The sequence below is a fragment of the Sus scrofa genome, chromosome X (genome assembly GCF_000003025.6).
Source record: "Sus scrofa isolate TJ Tabasco breed Duroc chromosome X, Sscrofa11.1, whole genome shotgun sequence".
NCBI lineage: Eukaryota > Metazoa > Chordata > Mammalia > Artiodactyla > Suidae > Sus > Sus scrofa.
The window spans coordinates 91741169-91769140 of NC_010461.5; the positions used below are offsets into that span (position 1 = coordinate 91741169).

At 43.3% G+C, this 27972-nt stretch overlaps 1 protein-coding gene and 1 long non-coding RNA gene across 4 annotated transcripts in view; one reads left to right on the forward strand and one right to left on the reverse strand.

Moving 5' to 3' along the window:
• The window catches only part of TRPC5 (transient receptor potential cation channel subfamily C member 5), a 272031-nt gene that overhangs the window by 24835 nt on the left and 219224 nt on the right, over positions 1–27972 (reverse strand). For both annotated transcript variants that reach the window (XM_005673829.3, NM_001097459.1), the window contains 1 exon segment: positions 24629–24824. In XM_005673829.3, the coding sequence (XP_005673886.1) occupies positions 24629–24824 (196 nt within the window).
• Positions 10782–27872, forward strand: LOC110257793. 2 transcript variants are annotated; one of them, XR_002340764.1, is made up of 3 exons: positions 10782–12102; positions 19014–19118; positions 27305–27872. It is a non-coding gene; the product is annotated as an uncharacterized LOC110257793 (long non-coding RNA). The 2 variants fall into 2 exon arrangements; XR_002340763.1 differs by lacking the exon at positions 10782–12102 and adding an exon at positions 16636–17185.

Consider the following 27972-nt stretch of genomic DNA (forward strand, 5'->3'; position numbering starts at 1 on the left):
AGTCTGTACCCTTAAACAGCATGAATTGTACAACTTTAAAAATGATTTTTTTTTCTTTTGCTTTTTAGGGCTGCACTTGAGGCATATGGAGGTTCCCAGGCTAGGGGTGGAATTGGAGCTACAGCTGCTGGCCTATGCCACAGCCGCAGCAATTCGGGATCCAAGCCACATCTGCAACCTACACCACAGCTCACAGCAACGCCGGATCCTTAACCCACTGAGGGAGGCCAGGGATCGAATCCATATCCTCATAGATCCTAGTTGGGTTCATTAACCACTGAGCCACGACAGGAACTCCTAAAAATGAATTTTATGGTTATGAATCTACTTTTATTTCTATGGATTTGTCTATTTTGAACATTTCATATAAATGAATTATATAATATTGGTTCTTTGTGTGTAGCTTCTTTCACTTAGCCTGTTTCCATGGTTCATCCACGTTGTAGCATCTATCAATACTTGACTCTTTCCTATGGGTGAATTATATTTCATTGATGGACATATATCTTGTTTATTCATCCGTTGATGGTCATTTGGGTTGTTTCCACTCTGCTGTTATGAATAATACGTCTATGAATATTTTTGTGTGACATATATCTTTAATTCTCTTGCAGACATACCTAGGAGTGGAATTTCTCAGTTATATAGAAATTCCAAGTTTAACTTTATGAGAAATTGCCATCCTGTTTTTTAAAGTGGCTGCACCACTTTACATTCCCATCAGCAATGCATAAGAGTTCTGATTTCTCCATATCCTCACCAAAAACTTGTCACGGTCCATGTTTTTTTTTATTACACCCATTCTAGTGGCCGTGAAGTGGTATCCCATTCTGCTTTTTGTTTATATTTCCTTAATGCCGGATGACCTTGAGCATGTTATCATGTACTCATCAGACACTTGTATACCTTATTTGGAGAAATGTTGATTCATATATTTTGCCTATTTAAGAATTAAGGGTGAAGCTTGGCATTAGAAACTGGGTGTTTTGGCTGATGTTGGGGTTTTGAGATAATTTATAATTTGAGACAATTTTAACAACCTCACCTCTCCATTGCCAAATGGTTATAAAAAAAAATCACTCAGAAAGAATTCTGTGAAAGTAAAGCAAAAAGATAGCACTAAAAGAAACATTGAACCCACTTTATTAATTCATATGACAAACTCATAGCAAGCCTGCATGCTATAGCTATCATCTATCCATCATCTATCTTTTAATCTGTCCATCCTAGAATTAGAATTTACAAGTGAAATGATCATCATAGGGATACGTATTGTCATACTTACTGAATTGAAAAATGAAACCATCCTTTCTGAGACAAAAGAAATATGATTCAGCAAGTCAATTTGGAAGTGGCTTTGCCATTTAGGCTATATGATAGATATTTTTTATGAATTGCTAAATCTGAAGCTCCAAAATTTTGGTAAAATTATATTTAAAACATGTGATGAGAAAAAGCATTTTGTAAAGAATATGCTGTTGGTTAAGATGTATTATAATTAATACAATTTATATTTTCCATTTCATGGTCTTCATTTAGTATGTTGGGTTAAACAAAGTGCCTCTAAGTAAAACAGTAACTAGTATATTTAATAGTTATTTGACAAGTCTTAGTAAAGCCTTTTTGGTTTTATCCTTACCTTTAGCACCTGAAAACAGCAAATATTTATTATCTTACACTTTCTGTGTGTCAGGAATCTGGGTGTGGCAAATTGTGTGCCTCTGGGTCCAGATCTCTTACAATGGTATAATGCAGTTTTTGGCCAGAAGTAGGTTCTTATATGAAGCCTAAACTGAAGGAGCATCCCCTCCCAAGCTCACCCACATGGTTTTATGATTGTTGACAGAATTTAGTTCCTTGTGGGCTGTTGGACTGAGGATCTTAGTCCCTCGCTGGCTATTGGCTAGGGAGCACTTACAGTTCTTTCCAGAGTGGGCTTCTCCATCAGAAAGCTCATAAAATGGCATCAGCCTTCCCTCAGAGGGCGCAAGAGAAAAAAGCCTTTTTATAACCCAGTCTCTGAAGTGACATCACTTTTGCTACAATCTGTTCATTAGAAGAGAGTCCCAAGGTCCAGCCCACACTCAAGGGGAAAGACTGCATAAGGACTCAAACAATAGGTAGTGGAGGCCATCTTAGAAACTTCCTACCACAGTATTACTTTCCAGAAATCAAGAAACTTAATGACTGTAATTTTGGGTAAAAGTCCTTTTCTAAGTCATGTGGTTTTCAGATGAAATTTTGTGAAAAATCGTCGTATGACTTTTTGGCACTAACTCAGAGTTCAAGAAAATTGAGTGACAATGGCATAATGAAACTCTATTCATTCCCATGCTTACTGATATTAGAAAGGTTTTTTAGCACTTTCATAAAAATGGAAACTAAATATATAATTGCTGTGAGATCTTGTTCCTGAATATTACTCAGTATTCTGTGGATATAATAACAACTTGGAAGAAAAAGCTCCTTTCACATCTTTAAGAATTGCATTTACAATAAAAATGTTTTTAATGTCCAATTGTTATTTATCAAAATTTGTATTATATTTGTGTTCTTTTCAGCAGTTTTATACTGCTAATAATTGAATAATAACTATATTCAGAAGAAACATTTCAATATTTATTACCTCCTGGCCACAGAAAATTAAAAAGTAAAATTCAGTTTATACTTTTGTTGTGAAGAAATATGATAATATGATCAATAATGTAAAAGGACTTTAAAACACAAAAAATGTATAATGTTAGGATAAAAATCCTGTGGGGGTGTGGAATGGAAATAAGAGTTCAAGGAGAGAAAGGAATGATGTAAACTCTCTGCCCTTAAAGAAGAATTTAGCCACTTACTATTTAAATACATGGTTATGAGTAACAAACCACTATGGAATGTATCCCAATGGGATACATTTAAATGAGTAATTGGATAGTTTGTTTTCAATGTCGTTATTTACCATATTTCAGAAATCACCTCACATTGGCAAGGGCAATGTGAAATAGTGAGGTGCAGCCTACCAGTGTGGAAAGAGCAGGGGTTATGCAGTCAAACAAAACAGGGTTTGAAATACTGCTTTGCTACTTATTAGATGTGTGACCTCGGAGCAGTCAATCCAAATCTCAGAGTCATGGTTTCCTCAACTATTAAAACAGAGGAAAATCTCTACCATGCTGAAGTCAATGTAGAATGCCTAGGCTACTGCCTGGTATACAGTTAGAGCAATAGGACTGTTTATGCCTTCTACATTTCTGAGCTTATAATACCAGAAAGAAAACCTTGAATTGTCATTTTACCCTTTGATGGCCCAGAAGAGCCAGTCTTTCATCTAGCTCTTAAGATGAAGTTCTTAAGATGAAGAAGGTATTCAGTAATTATTTCTTAGAGTTCCCGTCGTGGCTCAGTGGTTAACGAATCTGACTAGGAACCATGAGGTGGCGGGTTCGATCCCTGGCCTTGCTCAGTGGGTTAAGGATCTGGCGTTGCCGTGAGCTGTGGTGTAGGCTGCAGACGTGGCTCGGATGCTGCGTTGCTGTGCCTCTGGTGTAGACTGGTGGCTACAGCTCTGATTCAACCCCTAGCCTGGGAACCTCCATATGCTGCATATGTGGCCCTAGAAAAAGACAAAAAAAATTATTTCTTAAAATGGAGTCACATTTTTAAACACAAGAGCTCTAGATTCTGTGATTGTCATCTCTGGGTAAAGTATGAAAAAGGGAGAACAATGATAGAGCTCCTATGCATATTTGGCTATTTTCTAAAAAACTGGGCTGGAAGTCCTGGTTTCTAGAAATGGTCTTAACTGTATATTTTAAAAATAACTGTGTGAGTTTAGCTTTTTGTTTGTTTGTGTGTGCTTTAAGCAACAAGCAATTATGTCCTTTGAAAAGTAGTTTTCTAAACTTCTAATAATTTTGACAAATAATAGAAACATGCAATAGGCCAAGTTATAAAGTGTAGGCATATTTTTTTAAGCTTAAGATGCTTTCTGGTGACCACTCATTGCATCTAGCCCAATCAGGTGAGAATATAATTTGAAAACAGCTCGAAGGCCCCAGTTAATACCATTTCATCCTCCTTGTGCTCAGGTGACCTTGGATTGGGACTTAACTATGTAAAAATTTAGCAGAGAAGTTACTGCAAATTATCTGCTCAATAGTATGTTTCCACTCATTTGTCATATGTTAGTTCATTGTCTACCTATCCATTTTTAAAAAATGTTTTATTTTTACTTTTATTGAAGTATAGTTGATTTACAATACTATGTTAGTTTCAGGCGTACAGCAAAGTGATTTAGATCTATATTCTTTTTTGATTCTTTTCATTATAGTTTATTACAAGATATTGAATATAGTTCCCTGTGCTATACAGCAAATCTTTGTTGTTTTATCTATTTTATATACAGTAGTATATGTCTGTTAATCTCAAAATCCCAATTTATTCCTCGCCCCTTACCCCTTTGGTAAGCATAAGTTTGTTTTTTATGTCTGTGAGTTTGTTTCTGTTTTGTAAATAAGTTCATTTGTACTATTTTTTAGGTTCCACATATAAGTGATAATACATATGTAGTATTGGTCTGTCTGACTTACTTTACTTAGTATGATAATTTCTAGGACCATCCATGTTGCTGCAAATGGCATTATTTCATTACTTTTTATAGCTGAGTAATATTCCATTGTGTGTATATGTGTGTGTGTGTATATATATTTTTGAATATATGTTGATGGACACTTAGGTTTCTTCCTTGTCTTGGATGTTATAAATAGTGCTAAGAACATTGGGTGTGCATGTATCTTTCTAATTAGAGTTTTCTTCTTTTCCAGATATATGCCCAGGAGTAGGATTTCTGGATATGGTAAGTCTATTTTTAGTTTTTTTTTTATTGTCTTTTGTCTTTTTAGGGCCACACCCACGGCATATGGAGGTTCCCAGGCCAAGGGTCGAACCAGAGCTTCAACCGCTGGCCTACACCACAGCCACAGCAACACAGGATACCAGCCACATCTGCGAACTACACCATAGCTCATGGCAACGCCAGATCCTTAACCCACTGAGAGGGGCCAAGGATCAAACCCACCACTTCGTGGTTCCTAGTTGGATTCGTTTCCACTGCACCATGACAGGAACTCCTATTTTTAGTTTTTGTTTTTTTTTTAAGGAAACTCCTTACTGTTTTCCATAATAGCTGTACCAGTTTACATTCCCACCATTCATTTTTTAATTCTTATGTTGAACAAATACCATATTCTAGGTATCTGCTAGATGCTGGGTATAGAGAGATGTCCGCTAATGGTGGGGGGAATGCCACACAGAAGACAATTAGAATAGAGAGTTAGAACTCGAATCCTGAAGATTGGGAAATAATAGCCCACCTGATAGGATTGGTTAAACAATGTGAGCTGTAAAGTGATGAGTAAAGTAGTTATTCATTCAGACATTCATTCATTCAACCAGTATATACTGAGTGCTGGCTAGATGCAAAGTGTTGGGATTTTAGCTGAGAAAAACATGGACAACATTATAATCTGGCATGTAGAAATCATTTTCAACCCTCAATCTACTGTGAATTGCAAGATTATGACTGTGGTTTTTGTAGTCCAATTTATCTAAAACTTCCCTAAATGTACAATGCCCAGGAGATTTTCATTCATTCTCATGGAGGATGATAGATAAGTCAGACACCAGCTTTTTAAAATTTTCAGTGTTCAGTGATGATAGCTTTTTCCATACTTTGCCCTACCCTCGCTACCCAACCACGATTTTTGAACATTCTCTAAGATCAGCACCTGGCTGGGTGCTTTTGTATGAGACAGAACACACATAGTCGTATGCTGTGGTCCTTTTTCTTCCAAATTTCTAAAAGTTTCAGGACTTTGGTGCTACCATAATGTGACCTTAATGACACATAGCCAGACACATGTCTATGCCCTGCAATGCCTTTTGTCAGATCCTGTAGAGAAGGCAAGGGCTTCTATTTAGCTCCTTTCACAGTGCCAGTGTAATGTACTGTGACTGTAGTACATACCCTCAGATGTTGTTGACTTGCTTAGATTCTGAACACATGGCCATAGCTGGGTCAAATGAACATGTCTGTTCAATTTCACATTTCTCAACAAATCTGAGCTTGGGGTTATTTTTCTTGCAACCAAGACCAGTTTCTTACCAGTTTTTGATAAATTCTTATGCACTTTCTCAGACCTCCTGCCAACAACCATCTTGCCCTCAAAAATTGGAAAGCTTTCTAACATAATGCAAAGGGAGAGTGACAGGCACAGATGCAGCAGAGCAGAGCTAATCATAACCTATAAGGAGAAAAGCCGATGGCAGGCTGGTTGGAGGCATAGATTGAGGAGGAGGATATCTTCCCATTAACTAGTAGCTGCTTACTGCATTTGGACATAAGGCTAGCTCTGGGCAAGCAGTACAAATTGCCATGACATACCCACTCCATGCTGAGTTCGTTTCCCTGGCATCTCAATGGAAGTCTACCTCACTTTGGACTACTTTCTTCTGGCAGATTTCAAGGCATGCTTCTCAGATGTCGGTGTGCATCAGAATCAATCATTTTGTTAAAAATATTGATTTCTGGAGTTCCCTTGTGGCACAGGAGGTAAAGGATCTACCATTGTCACTGCAGTGCTTGGGTTGCTGCTGTGGCAGGGGTTCGATCCCTGGCCTGGGAACTTCTACATGCCATGGGTGGGGCCAAAAAAAATGCAAATTTCTGGATCTCACCAGATGTTATATACTGCATGGTGGTTTTTGCCTCAGCGCAATTTAAAAAAGATGTAAGCACTTAAAATATATCATTAGTTTTATAACTCCATTTTTGTTTTCATTCATTTAAAAAATACAGAGGAATCTTCAAAATATGGAAATAGTCCAGGCCTCCCACAACTTCTTGGAGGCCCTGAAGTAGACAAATTGCCCTCAGTGAGTATTACCATCCCCCTCCCCCAGGCCCTCACCTCCTAAACTTGGTTCACATGGGCAGTGGTCTAGAGGGGAGCCGATTCCCTGCCGCTAAATAGTCAGCAACCTGCCTCTCTCCTCCCCATGGTCGCTAGGTGGTTAGAATTTCCTGTTTTCATCATTCTGGAGGCCTGCTGGGAATGACTTTGATCGTGGTTTATCTAGTTTAAAGCCCTTGTAGTAATTTCAATCCACGTACAGAAATTCAGCTGTCAAACATCAAGGCCAAAATGAGATCCCTCCCTCCAGCCTCAGCTCCCTGCCCATCCATTGCCCCCAACACTCCCTTGAACCCCAGTACTGATACCCCCCAATATCCCCAGATGGCAAGAGCCCCCTCAGTGGGTTACAAACAGGTCCTCCTTCCTACTGAACACTTGGAGTTGTCCTGAGAGCAGCCATTATGTGTGCCCCTCCCCCACCCCCAGCCCTAGTCATAAAACAGCCACGAATCCCTCCCTGAATTATGTTTCTAGGTGGTTGAAACTGCAGCTCTGACCTCGCAAGAATTTGGTGAGTGTTACTTTTTATTTTTTACTGGTTACCATGTTTCCAGCCCTTGTAACAACCTCAGCTCCACTGCACAAATTCAGGTGCTAAGCTCCCCCCTCCCCGCTGCACCCTGGCAAAGCTCAGACCACAGGCCTCCAGCGCTCCCATCCTCAGGCTTTCAACCCCCCTCACATTCTGTTACTGATACCAACCAGTGCCCTGTCTTTTTCTTTCAAGAGCAATCACAGCTGTTTGCAGATGGGGACCAGAAAACAGGGAAGGCAAGACCGAAGAGGTTGTATTTGAACTGGGCCTTGAGAGATTGGCAGGATTTCTCCAAGCAGAGATGGAGGGGAAAAAAAATCTTTCCAGAAAGAGGCAGCAGTATGAAAAGTCAGCAAGAGTAGAATGGTTGAGCACGGCCATTGAAGTTGAATGAACTAAAGATTTGTTTCCATCAGCAGCTCTCAAACTTCCAGGGCTCTTAGACTTGCCTGGGGGCGGGAGTCTTGCCAAAATGCAGATGCCTGTGTCTTCCTTCAGAACTGCAAAAACTGATGCTGGGGGTGATGGGGGGCTTGAGAATCTACATTCTTTAACAAGCTTCTTTGGGTGATTTTGACACAGGTGGTTGTCAACCATCCTTTCAGAAGCACTACTTCTGGGGTTGTTCCTGCTGGTCCAGATGTATTCAGCAGGCCAAAGCAGCAGAACAGGAGCCCTTCCTCCTTTATACCTGTCTTGTCTTCCCCTGGCCACTCCCTTCTATCCCTCTCTTGATGGAATGGAAGCAGGGTAGTAGGTATAACTGGTGCACCCCCAAAGATAGTGTTACCAGGCCCCCCAGCAATATGGAAAAAACTGCTTATTGAGCTACTATGGAGAGAAGATGGGGTGGGGGTGGGGAGAAGGAACAAGGGCAGAATTAGTAGCTGATAGTTTCCTCAGGTTTTCCTAATGTGTGCACAATACAGCCAAAGAGAAGATCTTTCAAGTGAATGGGCAGAAAGTAGTGGGGACAGGGAGAAAAAGGATATGTGATAGTTATTCAGGCTTGGCACTCTCTGGTCTTTGTTTGGGAGGGGGTGCTGATCATGTTTATTTAACTGTCTCTGCAGAATTTATTATTTTTTTTTCATTCAGTATAAGTGAGATATAATTGACATATGGCACTGCATAAATTTAAGGTGTACGGCGTAATGCCTCACATACACTGTGGTTACTATGGTAAGTTTAGTTAACATCCATCGACTCATATAGATATCAAAAAAGAAAAATATTTTTTGTCCTTGTGATGAGAATTTTTTAGAATCTACTCTCTTAGCAGTTCTCAAACATACCATACAGGGGTGTTAACTATGGTCGTCATGTTCTTTTCTTATTATTGTAGTTGATTTACAGTGTTCTGTTGATTTCTGCTGTACAGCAAAGTGACCCAGTTATACAAATATACACATTCTTTTTTTCACATTACCCACCATCATGTTCCATCACAAGTGATTCGATATAATTCCCTGTGCTGTACAGCAGGATCTCATTGCTTATCCATTCCAAAGGCAATAGTTTGCATCTACTAACCCCAGACTGCCAATCCATCTCCAGGACTTATTTATCTTATAATTGAAAGTTTGTACCTTTTGATCACCTTCATCCAATTCCCCCACCCCCACAACCCCTTGCCTCTGGTAACCACAAATCAGATCTCTTTTTCTATGAGTTTATTTTTATTTTACTGATTGATTGATTGATTGCTTTTTAGGGCCACACCTGTGACATATGGACGTTCCCAGGCTAGGGGTCAAATTGAAGCTGCAGCTTCCGGCTTATGCCACAGCCATGGCAATGCCAAATCCCAGCTGTCTGTGACCTACACCACAGCTCATGGCAACGCCGGATCCCCCACCCACTGAGGGAGGCCAGGGATCGAACCGGCATCCTCATGGATACAGATTTGCTTCTGTTGCACCACAATAGGAACTGTGAGGTTTTTATTAGACTCCACATATAAGTGCAATCATTCAGTATTTGTCTTTCCCTGACTTAGTATAACAGCCTCGAGGGCTGTGTATGTTGTCTTTCTAATGAGAAGGCAGCAGGCTGTCTTGCACTGAGGACAATAAAAGTGGTGCAACAAAAGACAGGTGCAAATTGATTCAGTGCTGTAGGTCCCTGAGTCAAAGAGGGATCTGCCTCCCATCTTCTAAAATGGTCCTGTGAGGTCCTCACAGGCAGACTGGGTTTTATTTAGAGACCATTTAGTACATGGAACACAAATGCACTCATAGAAACAACACAGGTCATCAACAATGGAGCTTAACTGTCTTTCCTTCTCCAATTCCAAAGGATGTGGCAGAAGAGTGGCAAACAAATCAGTGAGGGCACTGGGTCCCCAGGATTCCCAGCCCCACGCTCCGCCTCTGACCCACTCTGTTACCTTCAAATAAATCATCTACTTTCTGAGAGTCAGAGTGGAATTTGGGCAGTTTTAAATTCATAATCTCTCATGAAATCAATCAGCAGGGTCACGGTGCTTCTTCGGTACCCCACCACCTCCTCTGCTGTCATCTGGACACCTTCAGTTTTGCTCCTCTTCTTGTCTCCCTGTCTTACCCGAAGGTGGGGTGGGGAGGTGAAGGGAAGGAAAAAAAATAACCTCAGGGAAATTGGATGCTATAAAGTTAAAATTGTGGTTCTCTCCCAGTAGACACCAGCACTCTCCAGTGTTTTATGAGGAAGGTGGAGCATCAGTGGAGTGGAACTCAGTATGGGTAACTCCCCCCACCCCTTGCCCTTTTTTTTTCTCTTTTGCCCATCCCCGTGGCATATGGAGTTCCAGGGCCAGGGATCAGATCCGAACTGTAGTTGTGAACTACACCGCAGCTGTGGTAATACTCAATCCCTAGCCTCCTGTTCTGGGCCAGAGATTGAATCTGCATTCCATTGATTCAGAGAAGCCATCAATCCTGCTGCACCACAGAGGGAACTCCCACATTATGGGTTACTTTTGATTTAGAAATAGGATGAAGAGAGAAGTTGGGAGCAGGATGCCCTAGCCTATGTAAGGTCAGAAAGAACAGCACTGTAGAAGATTCTGGGTAACATAAAACATGTATATCATTGGAGTTCCCATCGTGGTGCAGCGGAAACAAATCTGACTAGGAACCATGAGGTTGCAGGTTCAATTCCTGGCCTTGCTCAGTGGGTTAAGGATCTGGCATTGCCTGAGCTGTGGTATTGGTTGCACACGTGGCTCAGATCTGGCGTTGCTGTGGCTGTGGCATAGGCCAGCAGCTACAGCTCCAATTCGACCCTTAGCCTGGGCACCTCCATATGCTGCAGGTGCGGCCCTAAAAAGAAAAAAAAAAGATAAAATATGTATATTATAGTTCAGACTTGGAAATAAACCGTGTTGCTTTCTCCAGACTTCCACCCTATCACTGCTAAGAAATACTCCTGTGATGTCTCAGTACTTCTCAAAGGAAATAAACTCTTAAGCACAGGGAGCTTACATGGAAGAATTGTGCTCCTTACATCCTGTCACAGAGTGCTGGCCATGATGGGGCGGGGACTCTCTAATACTTTCTGGAGCTCCCGTCTTCTCTACATAAGTGCTTTCTGGCCAGTTTCAAACATAATGGACCAGAAAATGAAATGCCAACTGTTGAACCTCTTAGCTTGCCCCTGGGAAAATAGGACATCAGACAGTTAGTACTTTATATTGATCTAGAGCTTTATGCTTTTTCAAGCGCTTTAATGCACTTTCTCTTAGATGATTCTCACACCCACCCTGGGGAGTTGTCAGGACACCGATTATTATCTTGCATAGATGTGGCAACAGAACTCTGGAGAGAAATTACTTCTTGAGGGTCAGACATCTAGTTAATGGTAAAGTGGCTCTAGAACCCGTATCTTCTGACCCTTGCTTCTACTCGTAGGCTTTTCTTACTACCTATGGGGCTAGTACTCATACAGAAGCATCCTTCATGAGATCCAGTGGGATCATGCTTGGAAATCTCAAGCTCTCTTTGGCATCCTGCCACATGCCATGCCCCATCAGGAGCCTCAGGGAGCCTGACCTCCTGTCCTCATCCAAACCCCAGTGTCTGCCTCTCGCTCCCCTGCCAGGCCTCCTGAGCCTTGGTCTGGGCTCACCAGTACCCACTGAACAAAGGCTCCTTGTGCCCTCTCTGCCATCTCCCGTTAAATTGCAACTCAAAGCTTCACTCCTGCAAGAGCTTCGCTAGAATGACCGAAGGCAAAATGAGGAGTTGGGGGACATTTTTTTTCCTTGTGTATTACAACTGTTATTTTTTTTCCTAGGTGGTCAAGAGAGCTGGCTTATTCTCAGCTCTCAGTTCTCAGCTCAAATATCGCCTCTTCAAAGAGACCTTCCCTGAGCAACCAATTTAGAGCAGGCTCCTTCGTGACTCCATCTCACAGCACCCCATACTGTTCTCTCATGCCACAAACTACCCTGATGGATTCCCCCTCTTTGCTTATTTTTAGGCTCCCCACTGGAAGGAAGTCCACTGGTGTTGGGGACTCTGTCTTCTTTACTACTGCAGTCCCAGAGCCCAGTCCTAAAGCCTGGCGAAGAGCAGGTGTATCATAGATTTTTGTAGGAGAAAGGAATTGAATATCCAAAGACAGGTATGGAAGCGAAGGGAGAATCGGTAATGTTATGTATCATATTTCAAGCATATCTTGTCTAATCGTTATGACAGCCTGCTGAGGTAGGTTCTATTACTATTTCCATTAATAATTAATAATTCCATTAATAAGTAAGCCTCACCAGAGTGAAGACAGTTGTCTAAGGACTCATAGCTGGAAACTGGTAGCCTGCAATTCAGTTGGTGAGTTGAGTTCAACTGGTGGATTGAGTTAACTCTAGAACTGTAGCTTTTAAGCGCTAAGGTACACTGTCTTTTTGGGAAGTGAGCTGAGTGGGGATTTCACAACAAGCCAATATTCCCTCTTACATGTCCAGAAAGGCACCTGCAAAAGGTGCACAAACAAAAAATAAATAAATAAAATAAATAAATAATAAAAAAATTAAAAAAAAAGAAAATCATGAACTTGGAGAATAGACTTGTGGCTGCCCGGGGGGGGGGGGGGGGAGGGAGGGAGTGGGAGGGATTGGGAGCTTGGGGTTATCAGATGCAAACTCTTGCTCTTGGAATGGATTTACAATGAGATCCTGCTGTGTAGCATTGAGAACTATGTCTAGATACTTACACAACAATGGGAGGAAAAAGAATGTATACATGTATGTGTAACTTGGTCCCCATGCTGTACAGCGGAAAAAAAAAAAAAGGTGCACAAACAAAGCCTGATCAGGGTTCTGAGATTTTGATAAACAGATTCCTCTATATACACTTGGCCAGGCTTCTGTCTGCCTGGATTTCTCTCCTGCTTGTTTCCTTCAACGTTCTCTGCTGCAGAAGTGACCTTTGCAGGGCTCTTGCCTGAAATGATACAGGTCACACACTGCACAGCTCTGGGAGCACCATTCACAGCAGATGTGGAAGACCTGAAGCCCACTGAACTGCTTGTCGCTTTTTCTGGGGGGCTCCAGAAATGTAAACTGAGCCCTTCAGCCAAGCAAGCACAGACTCTTCTGCCTCCACCTTTCATTTGGGGACTGAGGACACTTTTCCTTCAGGAGGCAATCAGATGGCAGTGAGAGTAGGGGTCGCTGAGCTCACCCTGCAGTTTTCAGGAATAAGTGAGCCTAAGCTCACTTACTTATCAGGGCTTCCATTTCTGAACCTGGGAAGAAGTACCTGGTTGTGGGAAAGGCTACAGGTCTGTCCCCATGTGGGATTATTACCAGTTTCATGACTCAGATTGTCTTAGCATGTGCCATCTAACTTCCTGCCTCACTTATCCAGAGCTTCCTTTTAATCTCCCAGGACATGCTTCAGCTTTTTATTTTTATTTATTTTATTTTATTATTTTTTGTCTTTTTTTTTTTTAAGGGCCACTCCCCCAGCATATGGAGGTTCCTAGGCTAGGGATCTAATCGGAGCTGTAGCCGCTGGCATGTGCCAGAGCTACAGCAACACAGGATCCAAGCTGCGTCTGCAAGCTACGCCACAGCTCATGGCAACGCCAGATCCTTAACCCACTGAGGAAGGCCAAGGATCGAACCTGCAACCTCATGGTTCCTAGTTGGATTCGTTAACCACTGAGCCATGACGGGAACTCTTACTTCAGTTTTTTAGATTGCTTTCGAATATCACCTCCTGGGGAATCACTGAGTTCACCTTGACCTAATTCCTTATACAAAGCAGATGCTCAAGTCCTTGTAGGAAGAATGAATGAATGAATGAGCAAGCTTGCCAAGTAACCCTGGGCAAGTCTCAATCTTTGGAAAACTGTTTCCTCATCTGTAACATGCAGATAGTAGTACCTACACTCACAGAGTTATTGTGAGGATCAAATAAGACAATATATTCAAAAGTGCTTTATAAAATATAAAGTATGTATTAATGGTAATTATGAAATCCATCATCTAGGCAGATTTCCTTTTACTTAGATGATGCTCCTACCCATTGCTACACAGTATATTCATCTCCAAACACTAAACACTTGCATGGATATAAATCCACATTATGCATTTTTTTTTTTGCGTTTTTTTAGGGATGCACCTGTGGCATATGGAAGTTGCCAGGCTAGGAGTTGAAATGGAGCTACAGCTGCCGGCCTATGCCACAGCTCACAGCAATGCCAGATCCTTAACCCACTGAGCGAGGCCAGAGATCGAACCCGCATCCTCATGGATACTAGTCAGATTCATTTCCACCATCTCATAATGGGAACTCCCTATGCCTTTTTTAAAACATGGTTGACAAGCTATAGATGAGAGTGTCTCCAGCTTCTCCCCATCAATCAGTGAAAAAGAATGTGTTGAGTATCACGTTTTACTAGACATCTGGGGAATGTAAAGAAAACCTAGAGTAGTGCTCCTGTATTCATGGAGCTTCAGTCTCCAAAGGTAGAAAAGAGACATATTTTGACATATTATTGCCACTTGGTTTTGTATAGCCCATGAATGAGGCATGGTGGTTCAATTTTAAATGGTTGAAAAAGATAAAAAATTAGATTAATATTCTTTAAGACAAAAATTATATGAATTTCCATATTCAGGGGCCCAAAAATAAAGTTTTATTGGCACAGAGGCATGCCCACTTGCTTTTGTATTTTCTATGGCTTCTTCTGCATTGTAAGAACAGAACTGTATAGTAGTGACAGAGCTCTTAAAGTCCACAAAGCCTAAAATACTCACTGTCTGCCCCTTTAGAGAAAAAATGTCAACCCCCTTGCTGTGTTGTCACACTTTAAAATAGTCTGGAAAGTCATATTCATTAAAATTCATTCATTTGTTCATTTATTCAATAGATATTAAGTGAGAGCCTACTGTGTGTCAGACAGCAGACCCTGGTTCAGGACGGAGGGATTTTAGTCTAAGTCTCTATACTGGTTTTTCAAGAGAAAAATCCTGTGGCATTAACCTCCTAGAGGATTCATCCAATGATGGAAAATTCTCTGTATCTCCAGAATTCTTGAGGACTAGGTCAATGGAAACTTTGATGGGGTCAGTGAGCAGATTCTAATTCCAGTCATCCAAGCCTTCTTTAATAACTGGTGCTGATTTTCCAATGAATGAGAAAGCTTATCATACTTTCTTTTCACTCTGAGTAATTCCTGATATGATGCATTTATTCGGAGCAGCTTTGAGATAAATATATTTTTTTTATCAAGTCTTTTGGTTAGTTCACAATTTTATAGGCCCAGGTACTTTGAACACACAGGGGGACATTGGGAAAGGGACAGAAAAAAAAAAGGCAAAATCCTATGATGGAAGAAAGGAGAATAAAAAAGAAAGAAATACAGTAACCCACCCCCATATTTACTCTTAGATCTCCTCTATTTTTCTCTTTTAGACAAAAACAGATTTACCTTGACAGCTAATGGCTAATGTAACTTTGCTGTCAGGTCCCAAATAAAAAGCAGAGTATTGCAGTAGCTTGTAACCACTGATGCTCCTTCAGGGTGTTTTGCCTTCTGTATTGTAGTTAAGGCCACCTCCTGGCCCAGGCTGTCTCTCACACTGAGCCTGGGCTACAACCCAGGGATCTGGTGACCCCAAAGGCAAGCCAAGGAATAACACATTTCTCAACCATGCCCTTTGGGTCATTGGCATTTGACTTATCCATCCATTATTTATAGCCTATGAAGAGAACATTCAGAGACCAATCTATAGGAAGGCCAGGTCTTCTATGGAGAACAGCTCTTCTTGAGCCTCAGTTTGGCTCCAAATTGTTCATCAGTAGTAGTTATTTTATGTAGTGGCTGAAGGCACCTTTGGCTTGGGGACTGTTGCCACAGACCCCATCTGCAAAACTGTGATGATGGTGACATTTTCCTTCAGTGCCTCCAATGTCTTTCTCTTATTGGTGTCCTCTCCCCAGTCTTCTACAGGTACATTCCCCTCACTCACTTGGCTCTACATGCAAACCTGGTCTCAGCAAGAGATTGAACTCATTTACACTGAGTCATAAGTAACCTACTAGCAGCTTAAAACATATTTGCATTATAGCTGGAGACAAGGCTTTAAGGTGAGGGGTTTCAGCAGGACAGTGGGAGGAAGTCTATGAGTCCTCTGAGGTTTTATGCTAAATTGTATGCATGTTTGCTTCACCAGATTATCAAAGCAACCCATGACCTGAAAAAGGTAAAGGGCTGTCTTAAAGGAAAGAAATGAAATGCAAATAGTGAACTTGAAACTGTAGTTCCTTAATGGTAGACCCTACAAAAACAGGGAGCATATCTTGTTTGCTCACCTCTCACCTACTATATCCCCAGGGCCAAGAACATAGCATAGTACATAGTAGTCTCTCAATAAACATGTGTTAAATTCATTTATCCATCCAAGAGATATTTGTTGTTAAGAGAAAGGATGGAAGAGTAAATGACATCAGAGGGCAGAGGTATCTTTGAGCATTGGGCTCTTCCCCTCACTCACAGAGTTGAGTCTCCATGGATAGAGTCTCCATGACAACAGCTGATGTCCCTGATGAGCATCCAGGACAGGTGAATCTGGGATGCAGAGAAGCAGCCCAGGCATCTGCCCTGTCTGGTTGCCCTTTAGCACTTCCCTTCATTTGTCTTCTTCCCATTTCTGCTTGTATCTTTGTCAGTCACCAAAATCATTACCAGGCAGCAGCCAGCAATCAAAGGCGGCTGCTGCTGTTAGAAACAGAGGCTACTGCTCGGCAGACACCTGCTAACGTATAACCCTCAGCATTTTGAGGCAAAGCGCTCGCATCCCCAGCAGAAGCGGGCTCTCTGACAGCTTGCTGATAAAACCATGAGTGAGCATTGATGCCTGAAGACCGAGGAATCCGTTTCTGTGGTAGACCACCAGGGGGAGAGCCGGGCCCAGGCAGGACAGGACGTCTGAAAAGCCAGCTTTTGGCGCCCCCTGCAGTATTTGCGGAGCATGCTCCCCTTTCCTCCCCTGAAGCTGGAGGGTGGATAGTTGGTCCCTTTGCTGGTGAGGATTTAATTTTAGGAGAGGCCTTCAAACATCCAGGAGCTGTTTGGGAAGGAACGGGGCTGAGAGGTCCCAAGGCAGGATGTGTAGGTTGAACGAGGAGGAGTTCTTGTCATGCAAATAAGCTTGGTAGCTCTGAACATTTTTTACCCTCCGTGGGTGTGAGGATTTCAGGTGGGTTGTCTGATTGCTCGTTTGGGGAGGCTGGGAGTATTAGGGGCAGAATGAAGAAGAAACCGGACGTTTAAAGTCTGGTGGCAAAAAAAAAGGAAAAGGAAAAAGGGGAGCTAGTGTGTGTGTGTGTGTGTGTGTGTGTTGGAAGGTTGGGGGTGGGTGGGGACAGGAAATAGCTTAGAGAAACAGAATAAGTCAGTCTCCAGAACCAAGGAAAAGACTCCTTAGAAGATCCCTCTGGAGTTCCCTTCGTGGCTCAGCGGTTAACAAACCCGACTAGGATCCATGAGGATGTGGGTTTGATCCCTAGCCTTGCTCAGTGGGTTAAGGAACCCACGTTGCTATGAGCTGTGGTGTAGGTCGCAGATGCGGCTTGGATCCCACATGGCTGTGGCTGTGGCATAGGCCGGCAGCTGCAGCTCCGATTCAACCCCTAGCCTGGGAACCTCCATGTGCTGCAGGTGCGCCCCTAAAAAAAAAAAAGAGAGAGAGAGAGAGAGATAGATCCCCCTCTGGTTAGAACCCAGGGGATGGTCAGTGAGTCACCCAGGAAGGGTGAAGCTGGGGGGAGTTTGAGGTTGGGTGGGGGTGGGGTGGAGGGTGTGCCCCAGGGCCTGGGGGGTTGGGATACTGGCAGGAAAGGAAGAACTATGGTTTCGTTATTACTTTGAGTCAGACAGATCTGCCAGTGCCCTTGGGCCAGTCAATTACTTTGATCTCTCTGCTGCAGTTTCCTCACCTATAAAACTGAATTGATAATAGTATCTACCTCAGGTAGCTGTTGTAAGGACTTGATGAGAAAATATACATGAAATGTGATTTGTAGAGTGTCTGGCACATTATAAGTGCTCAATAAATGGTGGTTATTATTGATAGTTATAATGATACTAGCTAGAAAGTACCTGGGATTTAATAAAGGCTTGTCTCCATGCCAGATAGTCACTGTATTCTTACTACTGATTTCTCCAAGCCTTTGGAAACTGAGAAAGACCTCAGCTTGGGACCAGAGGTGGAGGCCAGGGGCTTGTCCAGGTAAGGTAAGGCAGTTAACCTGGGCTGCCAAGCCAGGTAGACAGCAGCATGAGGGCTCAGAATGGGGCTGTGGCAAGCGACAGAAGCAGACATCATCTTTTAAAATTATTCTTCTAAAGGCAGGCTCTAAACTTTGTCATCCAGCTTGTCTGCATGCTTCTCCCCCTTGCTGGGACATATTCCCAGTTGGCATAAGGAAGACTTCCTTCCCATTCGAAGATGTTTTAGTGGGGAATCAAAGAATAGGAAGCAGAAAGGAGTGAAGCCAGCTCCTACACTCTTACTGCCCCCAGTAAACACCGGGGCAATCCTTGCTGGTGTGCAAACTATTTCCCTGCCAGAAATGAGATCAGAGAGCCACCCTCACTTTTCTGTCTTTCTAGATTTGACCTCTGAGGCTCAGCTCAATTTGTACTTCCTAAATCAACTTTGCAACAACCCAGTCAGATAGGTACTGGCTAGGGGGTAGCCAGAAAAACAGGAATCACATTTGTTTTTTTTTGTCTTTTTAGGGCCACACATGCAGCATATGGAAGTTCCCAGGTTAGAGGTCGAATCGGAGCTGTAGTTGCCGGCCTACACCACAGCCACAGCAATCGGGATCTGAGCCACGTTTGCGACCTACACCACAGCTCATGGCAATGCTGGATCCTTAACCTACTGAGTGAGGCTGGGGATCAAGCCTGTGTCCTCATGGATACTAGCCAGGTTTGTTACCACTGAGCCACAATGGGCACTCCAGAAATCACTTTAAGCCTTTGAAACATGGGAGATTTAACACAGAGATTACTCACAGGTGATGGAAGACCTGAGCTACCAAACGGCGCAATGAGGCAACTCAGTGATCAGCGATTACAGGAAGCCCTTCTTATCTGCAGAGTTGAAGGGGCAACCAGAAGAGGTGAGTGGTGTCACCAGAATGCAGGAACTGGGGCTGTCTGGTGGGAGCTAGAGCCAAGATGGGGCTACCCTGCAGAAGCTGGGGCGGAGGAGGGAGGGGATGCCTGGTGGTAGATGGAAATGAACCCCATGTGAAACACAGCTGCTGCTGGAAGTGCCACAAGAAGTGAGATTGGGGATGGAGAAGAAATAGACTAGTTCCTCTCTTCTTCCTACACCTTCCGGTTGGTCAAACTCACCCGGAGGCAAATGTCAAGGGACTGCAGGGGAATGTAGTTCCTTGATACAGAACAGAGCAGGAAATGAACAGGGAATGGATCTGAGAGTAAGCAGCAGATGAAAAGCCTAATTATTCACCCCCATTTTACAGAGAAGTCAAATGAGGCCAAAGAGTTTAAGTTGCCCCGACTACACTAAGTGGCAGCCCAGGTTTCAAACTAGTCCTGAGCCCGTGCTCCCCATAATCACTGCTATCAGATACTCATGGTAGTAGCACTATTGTTATTTTACTCAAGTCAGACTTTTCCCTCTAGATTTTTTTTTGTCTTTTTTTTTGTCTTTTTGAGGGCTGCACCCGAGGCATATGGAGGTTCCCAGGCTAGGGGTCTAATTGGAGCTACAGCTACTGCCCTATGCCAGAGCTACAGCAATGCCAGTTTGGAGCCATGTCTTCAGCCTATACCACAGCTCATGGCAACGCTGGATCCTTAACCCACTGAGCAGGGCCAGGGATCGAACCCACAACCTCATTGGTTTCCACTGCGCCATGACGGGAGCTCTACCCTCTAGATTTTAAGCTCCCTGAAAGGCATCTACTGTGTCTACCTTTATATCATTGATAGCACCTAGCCTTTGCGGAGGATTTTTCAGAACCTACCAGAAAATGTAGATTGTTGACTAAAACGGGATTATCAGCAGGTGTTCATAGGTTCCACATCACCCAGGTTGGGTGGGTGGAGAGCACTATTAAAATGTCCTCAGCTGAATGTTTTCTTGTTAGTGAAATGTAGCAATTTCTGATCAGATCCCAGACAACGGTTTGGCAACAGGGAAAAGTCTAAATTGCAATGAGAAAAACCAGGGTCTAGATTGCTTGAGGCCATCCCAAAGGAAAGAGACAGTTATTAAAATTTGAAATGGCTTTGCTCCAATGTCATAGTTTCTACAACTTGAACTGAAGAGTTCTTTGATCCCGTAGATGCCTTAGTTGGCAGGAGCAGGGTTTATGCTTTATTCTATTTTTTTGTTTGGTTTTTTTGGGGGGAGGGGGGAGGCTGCACCTGAGACATATGGAAGTTCCCAGACCAGGGATCGAATCCGAGCTGCAGCTGTGACCTTTGCCACAGCTTCGGCATCACTGGCTCTTTACCCTGCTGTGCCACAGTGGGAACTCCCTATTTTGTTTTCCTAAGAAAGAGTTCTTGGGTACTAAGAGATGAGCACAGAACACAGTTCTGTGGATGAAGTGTCCATATCTCCTATCTAAATGAAATCTATAGGCACTGGAACTGGTAGGAGGCCACCCATATGTTTTACCTCATGGCTCACCCCATCTTCACGCCAGCAATGACATATCAAATCCACCATGTGCTTCAAATCTCTGACATCCTCTTTTGCTACCAGCTGGTGAAAACTCCGCTTTTAGAAGACTCATGTGATTAGATTAGGCCTACCTGGATAATCTCCCTCTGCATTAACCTTAATTACATCTGCAGAATCCCTTTGCCATGTAATGGAACATAATCACAAGTGTGCTGGGAGTTCCTGTTGTGGCTCAGCAGCAACGAACCCGACTAGTATCCATGAGGGTGTGGGTTCAATCCCTGGCTTCGCCCAGTGGGTTTGTGAGCTGTGGTGTAGGTTCCAGATGTGGCTCAGATCTGGTGTGTCTGTGGCGTAGGCTGGTGGCTACAGCTCCGATTTGACCCCTAGCCTGGGAATTTCCATATGCTGCAGGTGCGGCCCTAAAAAGACTAAAAAAAAAAAAAAAAAAAAAAAAGTGGGCTATCACATCATATTCACAGTCTGAATGATTATGGTGGGAAATCCTGGGGGAGCATTTGAGCATTGTGCCTACCACAATAATATTCAGACCCTTTGAGAAGCTGACCAATCAGAACATGTGCCAACAATAGCACTTGAGCAGGCGTGTGAAGAATACTGGCTGCTTGGGCTGTCACCCTTTACTTGCTGGATTGTGGGGTGGCCTGGAGGTCCCAGAGGAAACAGCTGGAGTGGCTGTTGGTATGGAAATATTTTAATATTTTAACCACTGGGTGCCACATCTGTGCATAGAAGTTGGTTATCTGCTTGGTGAGAGGGTTACAGATCACGGTGTAGTGTATGAGCTCTTCTCTGAGCTTGGAGAGTCTGAGGTTGGTCCCAGATGACTGGGGGAAGGTGGGGAGACTGCCTGCCTTCCTTGGCACTTGCGCAGTGTGGCCCCCTTCCAGCCTTGCCCGCTGTTTTTGCGGCGCCAGGTTTCTTCTGATGAATGTTTTCACTGTCTGGCTGTCTTATGTGGTGGGAGAGCCCATCTATCATCTGAGCCTGCAAATGCTGCCACCCCAAGGGAGACAACCAACCCTATGCATGCGGCCTCTTCCCAAGCCATCCAGCAGATGGGGCTCGGTGAGGCAAGCGCTGTTTACTTGCTCTCAGCATTGGCATGAGCTCTTCAGAGCAGCCAAAGAAACTGAGGGTTCTTATTAACTTGCTGAGTGAAGCTCTATCACAGATTGTCATGAGCCTCAAGTTTTTTGAGGACCCATCTCAGGCAACAGAGATGCCCCTTGTGGGTGAGTTGGGGCAGGGATAGGGTCTAAGTTAAATGACATTTGTGGGACTGGTCTGTTTCTCCCACCTAATATTTTTATATGGGTGCATTTGATGAAAATGCTATCAAGGGCAGCTTCAGTTGGTGGAACTGGGAGCATGCACGTCAAGAATAGCCATGACCAGGTAGATGTGTTGAAAGAAGTGCCACAGAGGAAAATAAGTAGCTTGAGGGAGACTAAGGATAAATGGGAAGAATATATCACAGCTAATTGCAAACGACGCTAATAACGATATATAGTATGACCAGCTTCACCTGTTGATGTTGAGTGGGACCACAGAGTGCAGGCCTGGGGTGACCCCTACTTCCCCATATCTTGAGGCTGACTATTCACTACTGCAGTGGAACCTCTGATGCAGAAATATGAACTGCCACAGAGCCATATATGCACTTCACCAGTAGCCTGCATCTTGCACAGAACATTGAGAACATCCCCTTCATGGGATGGCATTACTTGGTGTTCTTGAGCCCTGTCCTAGAAGATACACTGAACACATTCACAATGAAGCATGTCAACAACTGAATTTCTACTTAGACCGAGTTAGCCTGCAATATTTTTTGAGGTAGGAGAGGTTTGTCTTCAGTGGCTTCCCTTCCTGTAACCTTTCTCCCATATGTGTCTTAAAACTGCATTCACTACTCAAGTGGAGATGCTGCAAGTGGATTCAAATCTACTTGGTCTTTGCTATGTAAAAAGAACCAGATATATTTGGACTCAGGCTCCCCCATATCAGGATCCCACTGGAGCCAGTTCTAAATGCTAAAGACATGTTAACAGAGGATCCCAAAGCAGCAGGTAGTATTCAGAATGGTTGGCCATGACTCTAGATGCATGAGATAGTACAGACCCTCTTGAGGCCATCTTCCTGCAAACCCCACTCTCCAGCTTTCTCTCAAGTCCAAGTGTTTTCTTCAAGTGCAGCAGTAGGTGGCATTAAAGCACAGCTTACAACCAGCAGGTGGTGACAAGAGAGCTGGAATTGAAGATTTCTGTCCTTCCTAGCAAAATGTCACTGAGCTCAGTGGGAGACACCACAGCCCTACATTAGGTGACAGGAAAATATCTCCCTTTCCACTGCCATTTGGAACAATCAGTTGCAAGACATCCAGGGAGAAAATGACAAATACCTCAGCGTGAATACTGCCATCTTTGGTAGGGGTAGGTGCTTTGGATAATAGGTATACTGGTGGAAAAATAAACCACTGAGATTCTATGTCTTCCCCCTTATAGAGACAGGCTAGGAGTTAGCATAGATGGTTTCAGAGTTTTGGGCTAGGTGGGTTTGAGGGAAGAGAGAGAGAGAGAGAAGGAGCCGGGGTGGGGGGCGGGAGGTGGGTGGGAGAGGGAGAGAGACTGAGATTGAACTATATTACATTTCAAAAGCAACATATGGACAGAATTTTAAGCTAGGAAGGGACCTTGAAAGCCTATATGGTTCCTCTACAGACACTCAGACTCAAAGGATATCAGAGCAGACAGGGATATTAAAGATCATACAAGGGCAATAGATACATGAAAATGTGCTCAACATCACTCATCATCAGGGAAATATAAACCAAACCCACAATATCACCTCATACCTGTTAGAATGGCTCTCATCCAAAAATAAATGATAACAAGTGGTGGGGGGGAGTAGAGGAAAGGAGACCCTATTGTTCTGTTGGTGGGAATGTAAACTGGTGCAGCCATTATGGAAAACAGCATGGAGGGTCCTCAAAAAATTAAAAGTAGGATTACCATATGAGCCAGAAATTGTACTTCTGGTGTTTATCTGAAGGAAGTGAAATCAGTATCTTGAAGAGATATCTGCACCCACATGTTCACTGCAGCACTATTCACAATAGCCAAGATATGGAAAAACCTAAGTGTATATCAGTGGATGGATGGATAAAGAAGATGTGGTCTATCTATCTATCTGTCTATAGATATATATATATATACACACAACTAAACATCCAAGTTTACTGATATTCAACTAAACAGGACCTCAGCCAGAATTCCTTTGCTAATATTTATTTTGTTTCTAGAAATGAGAGGTAGATCATAAGAAAATAAGCTAAGGTTAGCTATTTATTTTGACATCAGAAACCAGGACAGGGCTTGAACTGATCCCGTATCTTATACCTTCACCATTTCTAGTTTAGAGCAATAAATGCTACTGATCCAAATGACAACATAGTGGTCAAAAAAGATTCAGCAATAGACTCTACTTAAGAGCATCTCACAGCGGACTGCAGTTACTCATATATTGTTGATTAAAAAAAAAATAGCCACTCTCTGAAAGCCCTTGGCAATGGATGGCTCAGTTTTGGGAGGGAGATGTCTGCAGCGAGGATGGATCAGTTCAATCAACCCTAGAGATTAGTGAGGTGACATGTTGTAGCCAAGCTGCTCATACCTCCTGGGCTCGTCTTACTAAGGCAACACAGATTTAGATATAATTTTGACAGGTAACCAGAAAGTCTTACTAACTATGACATCTTCTAGATTACCAAGGTTCAGTGGACTAAGAGTCCAAACTGAGTTGGCCTTGGAAAGAAATGATTCAACTGGAAAAGCTAATGAAAAATAACCAAGGCAGATGCACTGTTTCGTTGGGTTTCCAATGGCCTCCAGACCACTGTGAGTGCTCATGAAACCAAGGTAAACACCCTTGTAAAGCAAAGCTACTCACGGCAATAAGCTGGTAGGAGTTGTTCATCATGGCGATCAGCATGTTTAGCAGCACTACCAGGGAGATGACATTGTATGTCCCAAACATGGTCGCTCCCACAAACTCCGTGAACTCATGTCTGGCCTTCACATTGGTGACGTAGAGATTTAAAAGGCCGAATACGGACCAGAAGAGTGACTGAAGGGTTTCAAAGAGCCTGAAAGAGATCAAAGAGTAGGTTAGTTAATTCTCTACGAAGAGCAGGAAAAGAGCAAAACGTGAGGTGATCTGCTTAATCAATAAGGAGGCTGCCCGATTTGCATCCCAAAGGCAGGTAGACTGATGATCTCATCTATTTTGGTCTTGTATTTTGAGAGGCTTAAGGATCGGTTCTTGGGTTCATTTTGCGGGTATGTACGGGAAATGGTTTAAAGGTTTCCTCTGTCTTTAAAGTGGTCTTCCCTCCCATCTTTGCATGGTGTCTCATTATCACTGAGGTCTCAGCTCAAATGTCACTTCCTCAGGCTCCCCTGGGTCACTCTACCTAAAGGAGCTCCAGCAGTTATTTTCTATCCTGTTGTCTTAAGTTTTTGGTAGCTTTTAAAACTCCCTAAAATTATATTATTAGGTAATTTTTTTATTTGAATGTTTATTTTCTGTTCATCCCCACTAGAATGTAAGCTCTATGAATGAAGAGACACACACAGCTACTATGTACCCAGCATATAATAGGCACTCAATAATATTTGTTGAAAAATGAAGACATATCACTGTTACTATTACTAGTGGATTAAGGTCTACAAGATTCCAATCCTTTTGACAATTGCACATTCAGTAGGCTGCGCAGTGGGGGTTAGTTTATGTGGATGAAGATCGAGGTCTGCATTGCCCTGATTCTTAGGGGGCCTCCTTTGGGGCTGGCTGGGAAACAGGCACATGGCTGTTTTCAGCCTGTTAAATGGCTCTTCTCTAATCATTGTGGATAGCTTCTACTATCCTTTCAGCATCACATTACTTGAGAACTAGCCAAGGAAGAAGAAGTCTGTTTTTTGTTTGATGAAAGTAAGTGCCAGATGGTGAAGCATTTGAGAATCAACAGTAAGATGAGAGTCTGGACTTTAGGGGCCAGAAAACAAGAACCAGAATATGGCAAGTCAGACCTATCACAGGATCTGAATTTCCTGGAGGCTCACACGTCGGACCAGGCCATACAAGGCCTCATGGAGCCAGGCAGAGTGTCAGAAGTGGGAGAGCTATGGGGTTCAGGAGGCTGGTTCTGCTAGGAAGGCCTATCTAGAACCTGGCAGTGTCCACTTGGACTCAAGGCAGGCAAGGCGCTAGCAATGGTTCAAGCAGCTAACCCAGCAGCTGGATAACAAAAGCTAGGGAATATAGGGTTCAGAAAAATAGAAAGCAGCTGCAGCAAATAGGAATGACAATGAAGAATCAGAGTCTCTGGAAGTAATGTCCTTGAATATAGAGAGCACTCATTAAGGGTTTGTTGATTGCATGACAGACAACAAAGCCGACACGCCAGGTCAAGTATGTCATCAATATGCTGGCAGGGACTTACTTCATTGGCTGCTTTGCCAGAATGGATGATGTTCTACTCCTTCACACCCAGCCCCATGACAATGAAAATTAATGCTTGAGAAGTTCCTATTGTGGCTCAGAAGGTTACAAACCCGAGCAGTATCCATGAGGATGTGGGTTTGATCACAGGCCTTGCTCAGTGGGTTAAGGATCCAGCATTGCCTTGAGCTGTGGCATAGTTTGCAGATGCAGGTGGGATCCCGAGTTGCTGTGGCTGTGGTGTAGGCTGGCAGCTACAGCTCCAATTTGACCCTTAGCCTGGGAACTTCCGTATGCCATGGGTGCGGCCCTAAAAAGAAAAAAAAAATTAAAACATTTAAAAAAAATCATGCTTGAGTGTAGAGTTTACTAGCCATTACAATGGCGGATACACAAATTTCTTAAAAGCTAAAGTCTAGGCATTTAAAATCTGCACTCAACTGTGGTGATATTCTAGTCAAGGAGACCCTATGGGCATAATTGTACAAGAGATAAGAAAAGGAAAAAATATGCCCCCAAACTTTGGTGGCTGATAGTGAGAATGCCTTCAACACAGGGCACCAAATGCCACAATGTGGTCTGGGCATTAGGAGAATTGCAGGTTTATTGCAGGGCGTGCCTAAGTAAAATGAGGGGCTGACATTAGGGCTAGATAAGTGCATGCTGGAAAGATATCTGTAGGAAGCTCTGTGGCTTTTAGACTCAGTTGAATTCACAGGAAGAGGGCCACTACCTAGGGGTACAGGGATGAAAAAAATCTTGATGTCCAAACCCCAGAATCCTAATGTCAAAGGCATGTTATTTTGATTTTAAAGGAGATGACTTTAGAGAAAACATTCAGTTCTTTTTTTTTTTCGGCTTTTTAGGGCAGCCCCCGAGGCATATGGGGGTTTCCAGGCTAGGGGTTGAATCAGAGCTGTAGCTGCTAGCCCACGCCACAGCCACAGCAACATGGGATCCGGGCCGCGTCTGCGACCTACACCACAGCTCACAGCAACGCCGGATCCTTAACCCAGTGAGTGAGGCCAGGGATGGAACCTGCATCCTCATGGATACTAGTCAGATTTGTTTCCTCTGAGCCATGACGGGAACTCCTCAGTCCATTTTTTTTTTTTTTTTATTTAGCAGACAGTCAACAAACATATGGCACTTGCTAGCTCAAGAAGGAGCACAAAGTGAAGATACCAAGATTCAAGAAGGCTTGATATTAACTGTTTGGAAGACAAATCCCCACCAGCTGGTTAAGGGGGGGGGGATTTGTGTGTGTTGGGAGCCATCCATAGAGATTGTAAAGCTACAAGGGGCTCAGGAGAATAGAGATGGGAACTATAGTCCTTACAATACTTGCTGTTAAGTCTCATCTTTGGGATGAGGCATTCATCTTTCAAAAGTAGAAGCAGTATGAGGAAGGTTTGCCCGTCTAGACTTCATTCTGACCAGTGAAGAACTGGAGGATGTTCACTCCTCCAGAAAAGAAAGGCTTCTTAGGAGAAAGCAGAGCCATCATCCTGTCCTTCACAAGATGTGCCAATAAAGGAGCAAAGACATGTGCCGTGGAGCAAAGACATGACCATCTCTTTGGTGCTCTCTACCCATTTTGCATGTCCCTGGACCTGTGTTTTCTCATTTCAGCCTGCTTTTGCCAAGCTTCTAACTCTGATTGGAAAGCTCCCAACCTTTAGCTTCCACTTCTGTCCTGTCCCCTCTGCCCGGCTCTTGTTTGACTTCCCTTAATTGTTCACTAGGCATGTTGAAGCTCTTTCTGTCTTAGGCTCCTCTGTGGTAGGAGCAAG